Source organism: Hydra vulgaris, chromosome 13 (genome assembly GCF_038396675.1).
Source record: "Hydra vulgaris chromosome 13, alternate assembly HydraT2T_AEP".
NCBI lineage: Eukaryota > Metazoa > Cnidaria > Hydrozoa > Anthoathecata > Hydridae > Hydra > Hydra vulgaris.
Window position 1 is genome coordinate 48,049,073 of NC_088932.1, and position 15,928 is coordinate 48,065,000.

The 15,928-nt window shown below is 26.9% G+C and overlaps 1 protein-coding gene across 1 annotated transcript in view; it reads right to left on the reverse strand.

Annotated features, from left to right (window-relative positions):
• Window positions 1-3,816: 3,816 nt before the first annotated feature.
• The window catches only part of LOC100207289 (regulation of nuclear pre-mRNA domain-containing protein 2), a 15,954-nt gene continuing 3,842 nt past the window's right edge, over window positions 3,817-15,928 (reverse strand). The window contains exons 3-8 of the mRNA XM_065816420.1: window positions 13,583-13,692; window positions 11,125-11,243; window positions 7,070-7,372; window positions 6,659-6,902; window positions 6,249-6,521; window positions 3,817-6,071 (exon numbers count right to left, since the gene is read on the reverse strand). Of these exons, the coding sequence (XP_065672492.1) occupies window positions 4,006-6,071; window positions 6,249-6,521; window positions 6,659-6,902; window positions 7,070-7,372; window positions 11,125-11,243; window positions 13,583-13,692 (3,115 nt within the window). The 3' untranslated portion in view covers window positions 3,817-4,005. The remainder of the gene's footprint in view (window positions 6,072-6,248; window positions 6,522-6,658; window positions 6,903-7,069; window positions 7,373-11,124; window positions 11,244-13,582; window positions 13,693-15,928) is intronic.

Genomic DNA, 15,928 nt, shown 5'->3' on the forward strand with positions numbered 1-15,928 from the left:
GGATAGGGCTACCCATTTGAGGTTCTTCAGGTGGTTTAACAACATTTGCAAAAGTGTTCTTACGTTGTCATATTGAAGAATAGCTTTTTCATGTCTTTTGGTGAATTGCGGCTTATGAATGCTTGGCTCGCCTTGATCAATTGTCATCGGTTATTCGGTTTAAGCAGCTCATAATTTATTAATCCGAGCTAGTCCAACCAGATACATAGCATGAACCAGATACAGAGCTTGGAATAATGAATAATCTGTTTTACTGTTGATGTTAATGGCTTGTCGGGCTTGGCCCATGCTTTTTTGCGTTGATGCTTTTTGTTGCGTATTCACTATTTATCACCAGTAATAATTCGATGCATAAAATCTTTTCTTTTTTGTGGCGCGAGCAGCAGTTTGCAAGGAAAAAACTGTCTTTTGATGTCCCTTGGGGTCAGTTCATACAGCACCCGATTTCTTTGCTTATTAATTATTGCCAAATGTTTCAAGCACCTATAAACTATTGATTGACCGATTACCAATGTTTCCGCAAGCTCCTCCTGAGTCTGGCATTAATCTTCATCAAGTAATGCCTCCAATTACTTCCAGTTTTTCTCAAATTTTTTCTCAGTACCAGGATCTTCTTCGTCTTCGAGATTAAAACCACCACCTTTGCATAGTTGAAACCAATATCTTCATGTTTGTTCTGAAAGAGCATTGTTGTCTTTTATTTCCACTAATATTCTATGAGCCTTCGATGCTGTTGTCTTCCGGTGGAAGTAATATAAAAGAATTCCTTGCAAATACGGTTTTAAAGGCACAAACTCAGCCATGTATAAAAACGTCTTTATACTCCGGCAGTTAAAATAGACTGATGTTTGCAGCCTAGAGTTTTAGCTTTTAGGCAAAAATCATAGGCTGTAAACATAAAAAAAATGTTTTATACTAGGCGTGTTTATATACGCTTAGTATAAAATGTTTTAATTTATTTTTTAGACGGCTAAAACACTTCTTATGCCCACTGGTAGGGTTTGAAACGAACTTTAGACATATTTCACGCCATCGGTGAAAAAGGAAGCGTTAACTTGTGACGAGGTATTGGTGGGTCGGCGGTGCTTTGTGACAAGACCGTTAGGTCTTCTTAGGGAACCTAAAACAAAAATTAAAAAAGAAATTCGATCAATATCGCATGAATACATTTTTATATAGAATAAAAAATCGCAGTTGCATTATACTTAAAAATTACAACAAGTTTCATTTAAAAGTAACAATATTAATTTGCAAATGATGAAATATTAACTACTTATTTAATGTAGCATTAACTTTAACATCAACTATTTGATCTAATATAGAAGTTAAACCAGATTACTTGTTTTAAAATGTCGAAAAATGCTAAATATGTTCACTTATAATGAACTAATAATCTTTCTTTTTAGTTTATCTTTCTCAGTTTAACATTGTTGTTCCCATTCATGTCAATAATAAAATAAAGTATTTTACATATCTTATTTTTATTTTGTTTATTTTTATTTGTTTACACTAAAAAAAACAATAAAAAAAATTTACAATCGTAACTTGTAAAAGATAATTAAATGACTGGGGCTAGAAGAAGACAAATTTAGTCTTATCACCAAGCCCCAAAAAATGCGTCATTACTAGATAAAATATAGTTTAACAATAAAATATAGTTTTAATATATGTCGCTGAATTAATAATATAAAAGAAAATATGTAAATATATCGCTTAGCGTTTAGAATTTATAGTTTTTCAAAGAATAAGATTTAAGAATTGTTTTGTAAAATTAAAAAAAAACAAAATTTAATAAAATATTAAAATAACAAAAATAACATTTAAGAGTTGGTTTGAAAAAATAAAAATGTCAATAAACTTTTATTTTAAAATTTTAATGATAAGTAATTATAGAAAATGTTTAAACAAATTATTTTTTAAAATTAATTTTTAAAATAAAAAAGTTAATTGATTTTTTGTCCCATAAAATATAAAATTGAATAAGTTTTAGGAAACAATTAGTAGTTTATTAAATCGGCCTGATCTATAAGACCCCACTGTGTAAAACTCAAAACGAGTAGGTTCTCTTGTCAAACCCCTATTTTGACGTTTAGCGTCCTTTACATCCCCTAACACGGATATATAGAGGTTAGGTAAACTGAAACATACAGTAAGATGGGTTAAAAATTACTTTTTTTGAAAATTTACTTTTTTTGAAAATTTGAATTATTTTTGATTTAAAAAATTCAGTCTTTTTTTAAATCAAAAATAATTCAAGGGTTCCAACTGACCTTTGAAAATTTAACGGGTCCGTTGGTTTATCCGAATTCGTTAAAACTATGTTAACCCGTACTCAAAAAAGAAGCGAAAATATTTTAATGCTAAATAGCTGTCGTTTTTTAATATTTAAAAAGTTTCTCAAAAGTAACTCTGATCTTTAAAACAGGTGGCCTCACAAACGCTACAAATTATCGTCCAATCTCAGTTCTCCCAGTCTTTTTAAAAATATTAGAAAAAATAATGTGTAACAGAATGTGCACTTATGTTATTGATAATAACCTTGTTTTTAAAAATCAACTTGGTTTTCAGAGAATAAGTTCTACTGAACACGCTATTCTCCATGTAACGCACAGTATTGCCAATTCTTTTAAAAATTCACAATTTACACTATGCATAATCATTGATTTGTCAAAAGCTTTTTACACTGTTAATTACCGTATTTTATTAAAAGCTATGGCAATGAAAATGAAAGCTATGACAATGAGAGATAAAATACTAAATAGGTTCTAAAGTTATAGTAATTGTAAAAAACTTTTTCATAACAAGGAATCTTTGTCGCAATTATTAACAAATATAACGAACATGTGGTGTTCCCCAACGATCCATACTTGGGCCACTCTTATTTTCAATGTATATAAATGATTTTTATAAAGCTTCTAATTTAACGACCATAATTTTTGCGGATGATACTAATTTATTCCAGTCACAGGAAGACACTAAAATACTTTTTAATATGACTGAGGAACTATAAAAAAAATTTCATATCGATTCAAAAAAAATAGATTGTCTTTTTATACCAATTAAAAAAAAATAACGGCTGTTATAGCATCTCAGTATGCTCTGCAACAGTGTATATATTGTTGTTGTATATATCTTTCAACACATAAAATACTTTTAGTACTTTAGTTGTTTTGATTTATACTTTAGTTTGTTTTATCATGGCCTACGTAAATTACAGTTGTAATTTAAGTAGGCGAAATTTTCGAACAAAATAAAATTCAGCTTTGACATCCATAAATTGGTACAAAGAAATTTTTTCTTTTTTTCTTTCTAAACCCTATAGGCCATTTGGATAAGGGCAGATTTTCAATAAGAAGAGAAGTTTTTGGAAACTACTCTTTATACCGAGCTAAAAATATTTTATCTTAATTTATAACTATTTTATAAAACAAAAACATCATTTAGACTAGGGCATAAGATGACAAGGCATTATAACATACGTTTAATATTATACGTAACATGGTCACGTATGTAAGCCTGCTGAGCAGTTTCTTTGAATACCAGAAAATTCTAAAGGAGGTAAAAACAGTTACAGGAGTAACGGTCAACTTGCGCGAACATAAAAGATTCATACCACTATTTTAAAAAGTGCGTAATAATTTATCTTATCTATCTAATAGTATAAACATTTATATTAAAAATTCCTTAACAATTAAAATTGTTATTTTTATAAACATTAATTTGAATAACCTAACTTATATACTTGAATGTTCTATACTAATTATATATACTAGAATTATAAGTTTAATAATTTTTATAATTAAAAAAACAACAAAATAGTAACAAATAGGCAACAATAATTAAAAAACTTTACAGTCATCAAAAGCTTTATAATTTCTAAAATGACAATTTTTGGCGATACCGCTTAAAGAAACATATTCACTGCAAATATTCTGAGGCTTTTTTTAAAAATTTAGCAAATTATTAAACAGTACAACAAAAACATAAAATCCTTGCATATCACAACTAAAGCATCGCAGGCCGTCCGTTAAAAGGAAATCTATGATCAAACCTAGGTCTAAACCTGGGTGATCCATTACGGTTATTGTATCTTGGCCTAAAAATAGGACTATTATTATTAATAAATCGTGGTGGTAAAGAATTAAGATGAAGCGCCCCGGGAAAAGGATTACTCTTCTCCAACTGTTCTAACAGAGGATCTGGTTCGGCAAATTTCGGCCGATAAGAATCAAAAGAGGTCGGAAGACCGAAGGTTGATATTCCTTCTTGAGAAAAATGTTCAAAATTTGGAGGTATCTCAAAGTTTGAAGTCACTATTGATGGCGGAATACCTTCAAATACAGGTGGAGGGCCTGGAAAAGGTGGTGGATTACTAGGTCCAAACAATTTATTTTCTCTTTTATTAGCTTGATGGGAAACGCGATACTCCATACCTGAGTTTTCACGAGTGGAATCGGATAGATCTTTAATAGAATTTTCTATAACTTGATTGTTTTGTTTATTTGGCATTATACTAATTTCCTGTGATGACTCAGTTTGATGTTGTGCTGATTGATTTTGTAATAAAAGATTATGGTTCTGAAATGGTAATACACCGTGTGGGAGTGGGTGCAAGTTTAAAATATTATCTTGGGGATTGGTTTGTATAATATGAAGAGAGTTTCCATGGGTTAACTGTAATCCAGGATTTATGATAGGTGTTCCATTTATGTCAAAAGACATATTTGGTGGAGCTATACTAGTCAATGGTAGGCCAGGTCGTACTGAATTCACGAGCTGAAGAAATACAGACATGTCCGGAACCGGCATATTCGGAATAGAATTTAAAGACTTTAGATTCATTGATTGGTTTAAAGTATGATTACTTTGGTGCGATGAAGACGGCTGACCTGAACTGACCATAACTGCCTGATTATCTTTGTGATCGCCTGGTTGTGACTGGCTAACATTAGGACCAATTGAAAAAGATTGATTTTGCATACTCTGATCAAACTGACCTTGAGGAATGTTTGCAGAATAAGATGCTCGCAAACTGCTATCCATCTCTGGAGTTGGAGATCTGCGATCGTTATAGTAAGGTTTAGTGGCAGGAGAACGCCTCTTTCTATCTTCTTTATCTTTAGAAGTAGAGCGATGAGATCTACCTTTACGCCTACTACGAGGACTTGAAGATCTGCGCGACGAACGTCGCCTGTCTACAAATTTATCGTCTCTATAGTCACGAGTTGAGCGATGAGATGACCTCCGATTGGGACTCCGGCTGCCCTCACGAGTTTTGTGAGAATTCTTACGAGAAGGACTACGACTTGCAGAGCGCTTATGTTCTTCACGATGAGATCGATGTCGGCTAGAGCTATGCCGTGACTTTTTTTCTTTTTTATCCATTTTTTCCTCGTCATCTTTAGATTGATCATCATTAGAGTTCTGTCTGAGTAACATTGTAGAATTTTGTCCACTACTTATAGAAGCGGTTTCTGAACTACTGGATAATGGCAAAAAGTTATCATCAAATTTTGTAATGCCTGCAGCGATATTTATTAACTCTGTTTGATTTTCTGACAACCCTGTCGGATTAGTAAGCGATAAAGGCGAAGAAATCCTCATGTCTGACACTATTGGCACAAAACGCCCCTTTTTTTTTGGAGCTTCCTCGTTACTTCCAGACAATGCAAACGTTATAGCATCATTAACAGAAGGTTGTATCTCCTCTGATTTTGCTGTTTTTTCTTTTATAGTTTGTAAACTTTTGCTGAGCATTGGAAAAAGTGAATCAATTAAGTTTTGCAAAGGTTTATTATCAGCATTGCCAACAACATGTTGCTTTGATATACCTTCATCAAGAACAGGAGTTACTGGAGTATCTGCTTCGGAAACGCTTTTAAATATATTAGGATGAAAAGTAATTGTAGAGTTAGTAAAACTAGAAGTCGATGGTAATAAAGAATAAGTGGTTGTTACACTTGGCAAGGTGGCTACGCTTGAAAAGGTGCTTACACTTGATAACGCAGTTTGAAGTGTGTGAGCGTTTTCTTGAATTTTCGAAAAATTATCAGAAGTAGATAACTGAGTAGCTAAAACAAATTAAAATAGCAAAAATAAAACAAAAACGAAAACTTAATAAAAAAGGATTTAATATAACAAACTTGTTTGAACAGTGAATGAAAATAGCAAGTTTCATAAATATCATACAATACAACAAAAACTAAACAACATCAAAATCAACTTGAAGGTTAAATTAAATTACTTACCAGTATGCAATGTAAAAGGTGTTGAAAAAGACGCTGAATAAGGAGCAGAAAAACTAGTAGTTTTTATTTCTTCATTAGCTGTCAAGGTTTTCTGTAGAGATAAATCTAAAACAGTACTAGATCCAGTTCTGTCTAAGAAAGATGACATTCCATTCATTGCTTCAATGTTTAAAAATGATGGCGTGTCTTGAGAAAAACTTGATGTTTGATGAAGAGGAGCAGTTTCAGGATTATAAGCTTCTGATACATTATCATCATCATCAGAATTACTATCTAAAACATAAATTTTGCTACTAATTTCTGATGTCAATAAAAACAATACAAAATTTATATGAAAACCTGTGTTTACTTGAATAAACAAAAAGAAAAAAAGAAACAGATAATGAACTAAAATATAATTAAATACAAACCTAAATCCATGTCTTCAATATTACTTTCATTAGTATTACTAAAACTGTGATTGATTGCTGATGTTTTATCATCGCTTGATACAGGTTCAGAAACAGACTCCTGTGATGAATCGTTATCATATGAAGAAGTGTTTACTTTCATGTTTTGTGAACCTAAAGTTGAATTGGCTTCTTCTAATTTTTTAATCTTAGCTTCTAGTTTTTTTTTCATCGACTTTAGACGATTTCCAAATGTTTTATATGCCTAAAGACAACAACAAAAATTTACCAAGCAACAAAAAACCAGAGGTTCATTTAACTACGCAACTATAAAATTACATAAAAAAAATAATTAATCAATAATAATAACAATAAAATTTGTTTACATAAAATATAAAAATTTAAATACTCTTAGAAAATGAGGGAACTCACGTTAACAATAATTTTAGCTTCTTCTTGTGCAGCTTCATAATATGCCTCTCCAGCTAATAAAGTTGCAGAAAGGGCATTTTTATCCTTGACACATCTTCTTAATAAATGACAATAATCTTCTAAAACAACTTTAGATTCTTCAAACTGTTTGTAGAATTTGTTTACACTAGAGCGCCCTTTGACATGCTTAACTGAATCAAGACTTGAAACATCAATGGGTAGATTTTCAATTAACTTTGATTTTCGCAAAACGTCATTATCCAAACTAGTAGTTTTTTTAATAGATACTAATAATTTAGCAACCTAAAACAACAAAATCAGATTTAAGAATTTAAAACAAAAAAACTAAAAAAAAAAATATTTTTTAAAAATATATATTTTTTTAATTAAAAATATTCAAAATACATTTGTGTATGTATGTAAATGATTACATAAGATGGATCATAAAGAGCTGTGCATAGATCATGGAAGAACAGGATAGACGACGCTAGCTTTGATGTAACAATTGGTAGTTATGAGTATCAGTATAAGTATCATATACCATTGGCAGTATATGCAAATAAAAATAAATATTTTTTTTTGAGATCTCTGGCAGTATAGATAAAAATCATGAAAAAAAGTTGTTTTAAAAAGATTTTGTAATTAAAAAATGAATCTATCTATACATTTAAAACAAAAAAAAGTAAAGTTTTTACTTTTTGAATTTATATATTTTTTATATATATGTATAAAAAAAAAAATGCTGCACAAGTAGGTGTAAAATTCTAATAATGCATGAATATATGCCTCTGAATTTCTTAATGAGAAATTTGCACAAGTAGAAATAATGATTGAGATTAGCTTGGTATATTTTAAAAGTTTTCAAAATTGCAAGTTCCATTTTTTAATAAAAGTTTTCAAAAGTTTTTTATTTTTATTTTTATTAAGTAGAAGTTAAGATCTTATAAATCCTGACAAAAAAATATTTTTTAATTTTATGAATAATTAAAAATAAAAAATGAAAAAATTGTAATTTTTGTAATTTTTTAGTAAAAATTTAACACAAAAACAACATATTATAAATCAATGTAAGTTCTGCTAGTAAACATAAATAACAAACCTTTATATTTTTATATATTATAATCAGTATAAAAAACCATTTTAAACATTTTAATAGGCCGCTTTTTTGAGGCTGTGCTACTGTGTAATTTATAACACTTTTTACCATTGCGCAATGTAACAACAATGTAACTGTGTAACACTTTTTACCACAGTGCAACATATACTGTAACAAAAAGTCAACACACCTCATGTCACAATTGAACTGTTGTGGCAACAGGTCAATCACAAAGCAATATTTGGTAGATCATAGCTGACAGGAGAAAAAAATTTATTTATTTAGCAGATTTTTTTATAAAATGTACATAAGGTACATAATTTTTTAGATAAATAAAACACCTAGATGTATATAAACACTTTTCATTGCTTTATGTAATGATAATAGAAAGATAGATAACAAACAGTCTTTTTTATTTGTCAAAATGTGACTTGAAAGCTACTATTTTACAAAGTATTTGTGGTAAATTAAATATTGATTCATTTTTGCACTGTAAAATTTGCTATACTTAGTAAGCGATTGTTGTTATTTATTTTTTTCATTTTGAGAGATTAAAGACAGCCATTTTAAAATTTAACTTATAAATAGAAGTAAGATTATTTGCTCTATTGCGTGGAGATTTTCATTGGAGATTTCATTTTAATTACTTTAAATCTCTGCGTGAGTTAAAAAGTTAAATTAGTGTGCTTTACTTAATAGATAAAGTACATCACAGTAAATTTACTTATCAACTAAATCAAAACAACCAGTTAAGTTACTCAACTATTAAATATACTTCATATGATCAAAGACATATATTAAAAAAGTTAGTCATACAAATGTTTCTATTTATATCTTATGTTGTTAACACATATATTATAAGCTTTTAACTATAAATTATTTTAATTTATACTCAGTGGCATAGTGAGGATCATTTCTGAAAATCAAACATAGAGTAACAATATCAGATTTAAAGGATTGATAGTGCAATTGAGGAAGAAAGTTTTATTTAAATTGTAAACATTTTTAATAGTTAAATATTTTAAGTAAAGGGATCATTATTTTTTGTTTCTTGAAAATAGTTTAAAAAGTAGAAACATTTAAAACATTGCAAACATTAAACAAGTAAAATTTAAATTTAAAAAGTAAAACAAGTAACAATTTAATAATAAGTTATTCTAATTCTGTTTAGAATATTTTTTATTTTTAAAAATAAAATTTAAGCATAAACTTATAGAAACATAATTTGACTTATTGAAAAAAATATTTTTTCTCTCACTTTATTTTATTGAAAAACAACTTGAAGAAAAAAATTGAATGAAAACATCAACTTAAAAATCTTTTGAATGAAAAACTTTTTCTTAAACTTTTAATAGATTGCTAGATCAAGATGTAATAAATTAGAAAAAATGTGGTAGCTAATAAGTTTAGTATTTTTTTGAGTTTAATTTTTTTTTTTCCAATTTGATCTTACTTGTTTGGTCTATAGATAAAAGAGCTTATTTTTGCACAAGTATTAAGTTTAAAGTTTTATGACGATAATGTTTTAATTAATTAATTAGAATAATTCAATTTATTTATGTTTTACTATAAACGCGTTTCATGTAAATGTTATAAACTGTATAAAACAGCAACAAAACAACGTAGCAAAGTTGTTTTACATCAACACAAGCTTTTTATACTGACAAAACAACTTTGCAATATGTTGTTTTATACAGCCTTTTACAATAACAATTTAATTTGTTTAAAATAGTCAAGGTATAAAATAGTTTTTTTTTAAACTGTTTAAAGTGATTTAAATATTTTTAAATTTGCATTTTTACTTTTACTTGTTTAAGTATCTAGTTAGTATTTATTATATTGTCTAAACAAAAATATTTTGAGATATTGTTTAAATATGAGAGAAAAGCACCAGAAAGAGAAGAAACTCAAAAAAAAAATTTTTTTTTGATTAGAATTTTTTGCATTAATTTGAACCCTGCTTAAAGTAGTGATCACAAACTAATGTTTTCTGAAAAAACAATTTCAAAGTTAGCAATTTTGGTGATGAGAATTAATATAAATTTAAACGTGTGATACTTTATTAATTTTAAAATTATAATAAAGTTAAAAAAAGTTTTTATTTTACCCTATTCTATCATTTAATGTTATTATATTATGTTAACACACAGTTTACTTCCCAAAACTCGAACCCACAAAAACTTCCAGCAAATCAAAGTATTTTGAATTCCTTTTGAACCCAAATGAATACATTCTCATACCACTTGATAACTCGAACTTCCAATCAAAAGTTGAACTATTTTATATGTCCCTGGGACTAATATTTTTCAGAAAATAACAGGTATGTATCTTTAAAAGAAGTATGACAGGTCTGTTTCTTTTAAGACAGAAGACTTATGCATGACTTAAATGACTGCCCCACAAAGGAAACAACTCTCCCTTCAACTCTATCCAGGTGCAGATGAATTTGGGTCGTTTTTATGTATGCAAACTAATAAGACACTTAATTTTTGATCTAAGGCTTAAGGAGGAAAAATTGGCAGCACCATTGAAATGCAGCAGGTACAACAGCTGAAGATGTCATTTCTGCAGCTGAAAACTTAGAGAGTTCAGTTCCTTTGCTTGTATATGAATAGTTGATAGACGAAGTAAAGAATGCTGCCAATGGAAATAATGCTGATGACAAGGACGATAACGATGCTGTGATAGACTCAGTTTGCCTCAAAGCTAGCGTTATTTTAGAGACATTGCAAGTTTTGTTAATAACTTGAATGTTTGCTAATTTGAAATATTTTCTTGGTTCCTTCAAAGTTGGACTTAACTTGAGTTAACTGTATTTAACGATATTGCTATATCTTTAAATGTACAAAAAAATATATAATAAACTGATGTTAGAATTTTAAAAGAACTTTAAAAGAGATAACTTCAATGATCTCAATCAAATATATTTTTGTCTATATAGTTAATTCATGTTACTTACTTTAAAATCAGGGGGCACTGGTTTTAGAGTTTTCTTTATTTCTTGTTCTTCAGATTTTTTTTCTTTATCATCTGACTTGGTTTCTTTATTTTTAGATTTGGACTCAACAGCTGGTTTAACTATGAATTAAAAAAACCAAATTTTATTTTTATTATGGCAAAATGACACATTGCCATTAACAAATACTGAATTCAAAATAATAATAATAATTTGAACAATAAAATAAGTGAACTTAAAAAATTATTAAAAATTAAGATAAAAAAAAACAAACTAAGAACAAATAAAGAAACCAAAATATAAGACATAAAATAGAATACAAATGTTCAAACTACATGTGTTTTGTTTAAATTGCGTGAACTTTAAACAAAAAACTTATAAGAATTATGAATTATTTTAAAATAAAAGTAGTAAAAAACTATAAAAATATTTTTGGCAATGCCTTTTTTTCATTTATTTTTATCACTCTCTTCATATTTTTTTATATTTATCACTCTCCATATTTTTTATGTTTTCACTCTCTTTATCTTTTTTATGTCTATTATTCTCTTGTTTTGTAATACTTTAATCAAACATTCAACAAAAACTGACTTCATTATATCTTTACACAATCTTCATCCTTTTTAAGGAATGGCAAATATTCATTAAATTATGGACAAAGTTTACTGAAAGGTGAAGCTGACTTTGGCTTCAACTTCGGTGCCAAATTTAATATAGAAATTTGACTTTCAGTTAAATTTAGTAACATTTGCAAAATTTCATAATTTCGAATTAAACTTTCAGTTAAATTCAAAAGCTATTAGTTTATTTTTAACTAAAAAAAAAAAATTATTATAAAAACATTTTTCACATATATCAACCTGTTTTTCCGCGCAGTGGCCTTGTTCGTCAAGGTTCATGTATCGGAGTTAGAGTTAAGAGAGTGGACAAAAAAGTAAATATTTAACATAATATTCTTAACAATCTTTTTCTTTACAAAATTTCGAAAGTTTTCAATCAACGTTGTTAATGTTCTTTTGTTAACGTTTGTTTAAAAACATAAAGAGTTGTAAAGATTGCATAACTTAAATTCTCATTATTGCTGCATTTTTATATTTAATTTTTTTTTGTTTGACACAAATTGTTGTTGTCTTATGTAATAAGCGTATATATTTTTTAAAAAAAAATAATTACTTTGTTTTACTTGTGTTTTATCAGGTTTTGAAATATGGGAATTTACGAGCTAAAAAATAAATGTTTTATAAACCAAAATTCCCACTCGTAATTCTCGTAACTCGTAAATCTCGTAACTCGTCAACACAAAATTCCCACTCGTAAATTCCCCTATTTCAAAACATAAATTTTTTATAAACCAAATTTTTTATAAACTTGGCTTATAAAAAATAATTATTCAAAAATGTAATTTCATTATTTTATAAAAGTAATATTTTAAAAATTATTGTACTTGCAGTCTGTTAATATAATTAAATGCATGTTAATTTGACTTATGCATGATAAGTTAGTTAAAATTCGATTAAATAGCCCAAATTTCTCATTTAATTAAATGTTTTTAAAATCCAAATATGGCTTTTAGTTAAATTCGGTGTACACATGGTATAAATTCATCTTTCAGTTAAATTCGGGTCTTGAAAAGTGGACTTCTCTGGTCCTTAATCCTGTTTATAAACTTTTATTTCCTAAAATTTTCAATTTTTCAATACCACTCACTACTTTGTTACAAAGATATTGTATTAAGCCCTCTCAAGATCTTAATCCTCATGACATTTAACATCACTTCTAATGCCATTTCAAACCATTCCACACACAAAAAAACAATGCGTATTTATTTACAAAATATAGAAATACTTTAAATATTAAATTTGGATGCCATGTTAAATATTAAATGGGACTCAATGGGTTAAGACATAAATGTATTAACAAGTGGCATTAAAATTAAAACAAAAGGAAATTATACCTAGAAATGAAAAAAATCTGTAACTTAATGATAGGATATAAATTCTTACATTTTTTTCTAATATTTGTCATTACTTATACAGTTTGTTATAAGTTATACGTTGATACAGCTAAAGTTCCTCCACCATAAAACTGCTATGATAGGCAGTAAGCTAACACTTGAATAAATTTTGTTAAAAAATTATTTATTTTTTTCATATTGAAAGTTTGATAAGCCATTAAAAAATTAATTTATAATTAAATTAGATTAATTAAAACATTAGGAATTCATGGCTCAATCTTAGATCACTATGCATATTTTTAAATTACATTTTTAAATCAAGAAAGGTTTTTGATTTTCATGATTTGTTTAAACCTAACTTTTAATTTAAACAAATCATTTCAAAAGTTGATGACTATTCATTTTCTTTGTTATAAGTTTGCTGATTTGAAATTTGAATACTATTAAACACTACTATTTTTACAAGTTTTACAAATATCATACAACTTATATAAATGAAAAACATACCAGTTTTATTAAGCATTTCTTTATATTTGTGAATAACATCAGGCTCAAAGATTGCTCGCTCATTCCAAATATCAAACACTCTTTCTACCTGAACTTTAATCTTTGCATCACTATTATTTAAATAAAAGCAATTACAAAATGATAACATAAAAATTACACTACATTATATTGTGAGTGATGAATTAGGTGATTGGAAATTGAGATATATAGAAAAATTTATGTTCCTCAAAGTTTCAGTTTATGGAAAACTATGTTTTCCATAAATTGAAACTTTGAAAAGGGCTGAATTAACTTAAGTTTATTACCAAAAAAAAACAATAACAAAAAAACAACACAATAAATTTAAAACTACAAAAGTAATAAATAACACTAGCTTACTATTAACTTACATTTATAGTTTTTTGTTTGTTTAAACAATAGTTAATCCAGATATTATAAGTAATAAAATGATTAAAATAAATATTATATCTCAAATTTTAATTGAAATAAAAATATATCTAGAAAAAATACAATTGATATATAAATAATATTCAAAACTTCAATAACTTTTACAAAAACTTACTTTTAAAAACAAGCAACATTTTAAAAAACATTTCATAAACTATTACTAATTGTCCAGAAATACCTGTGTTAATTTTAAAATCAACCAATAAAAATAATGCTATTTTCTTATTAGCTGAAAACTACAACTCTAAAAATTTAAATGTCATCAATTATTCATTTCACTAACATAAGTTGAAAAAAATTTTTTTTTTTGTTATTTTGTTTAAACTATAAGAGCTATAAAAATTTGACATATTTTCAACACCTGTTGTTAGTTTGTCAAAGTAAATGTTATTAAATGTCAGTGTTAGAGAGCTTAAAGTGTTTTTTACACCTTTTCTTATTTTATTGCGTTGTAAGTATGTCCGAATTAAAACAAAAATATTTTCAGATTTGAGCGCCTTCCACTTATTGCAGAGACCTGAATTTTTTTTTTCATAACATGACTCTCCTAACATTTTGTATAAATGTGATCCATAAGCTGTTAGATCACTTGGATCACAATAAATAATAATTTTTTAAATTAATCTATAAGCAGTAAGATAAAAGAAGTAATTAATATTTTAAAAAACCACTTAAACTTTTGAATGGCAATTATGTAAAAAAGTTACAAAAGTTTGAATGACAATTATGTTGAATATGTGCGCTATTAGCAAATAAAAAATATTTAGATAAAATTAAAAACAAAGATAATCTTTATTAAGCTAGACTTTTTATCAATGTGTATAGCAACAGAAAACAAATTTGTTTATAGTTAACAAATTTGTTTTTGTATACAAAGTCATTAAACAATACTAAAATTAAAAGAAAAAAAAACAAAAACATTAAAAGAAACATAATAAAAAAAATGTATTTATTTTGCAAGCATAAAAATATAATTATACAACATAGCAATAAAAAAAAATTTACTTTAATTTCTACTTTAACAATAAATACATAGATAATCCAGGTCATATTTTAAAAATCCGGAAAATTGTATGGGTTAAATATCCGTAAAAAATTCGGAATATATTTTCCCTAATTTTCCTGCTAATTTTTCTTTCAGCTGAGTTGTTTCTAAGTTTTTTCCTATTTTTTTTAAACTTTTCTTAGTTTTTGTATTAATGTTAAGTGAAAAAGCTTAAAAAACAAATATATTACAAAAATCTAAACATATATGTATGAAAAACGATTGAGGTCTCCGGAAAAATTAAAAGTTATGAAAAAAATCCAGAATTATAGAAATATCCGGAAAAAGATAATCCCTGTAAATAAACTAATAATAAAATAATAAAGTTGGAATAAAAAGTAAAAAATAAAAATTATTAAAAATTAAAGTTGGATAAGTTTTTTTTTTACTAAATTATAAATGGTCTGTTAAGAAGGTTAAGCACTCTTTTTGTAAAATACACAACATATTTGACACACACTAACACACACATACATAAATTATTCTACATACTGTTTGCTTCAAGGGTAAAAAATTATTCGACAACTAATTACATCACCTATAATTACTTTAACTTTTATTCAACATTTCTAAAAAGTTGTAGTCTAAAAGCCAAAACCATTAAATTTATTGAAAGTTTTTTTTTTTTCAATTACCACAAAAAGGCAAAATTAATTGACTTGAATCTTTTTCTTTTTTAATGCAGAAGGTGTTTGTTTTTACTTTTATAACACTTTTATTATATTTTATTATTTTTATAATATTTTATACTGTTTCTATTTTTTAATTTTTGTTTAATTGACTGGGGTGTGTAAATACAACAACTAAAATAGGTAGAAGATGCAAGGAGTGTAATAGGACTGAAATAGGTAGAA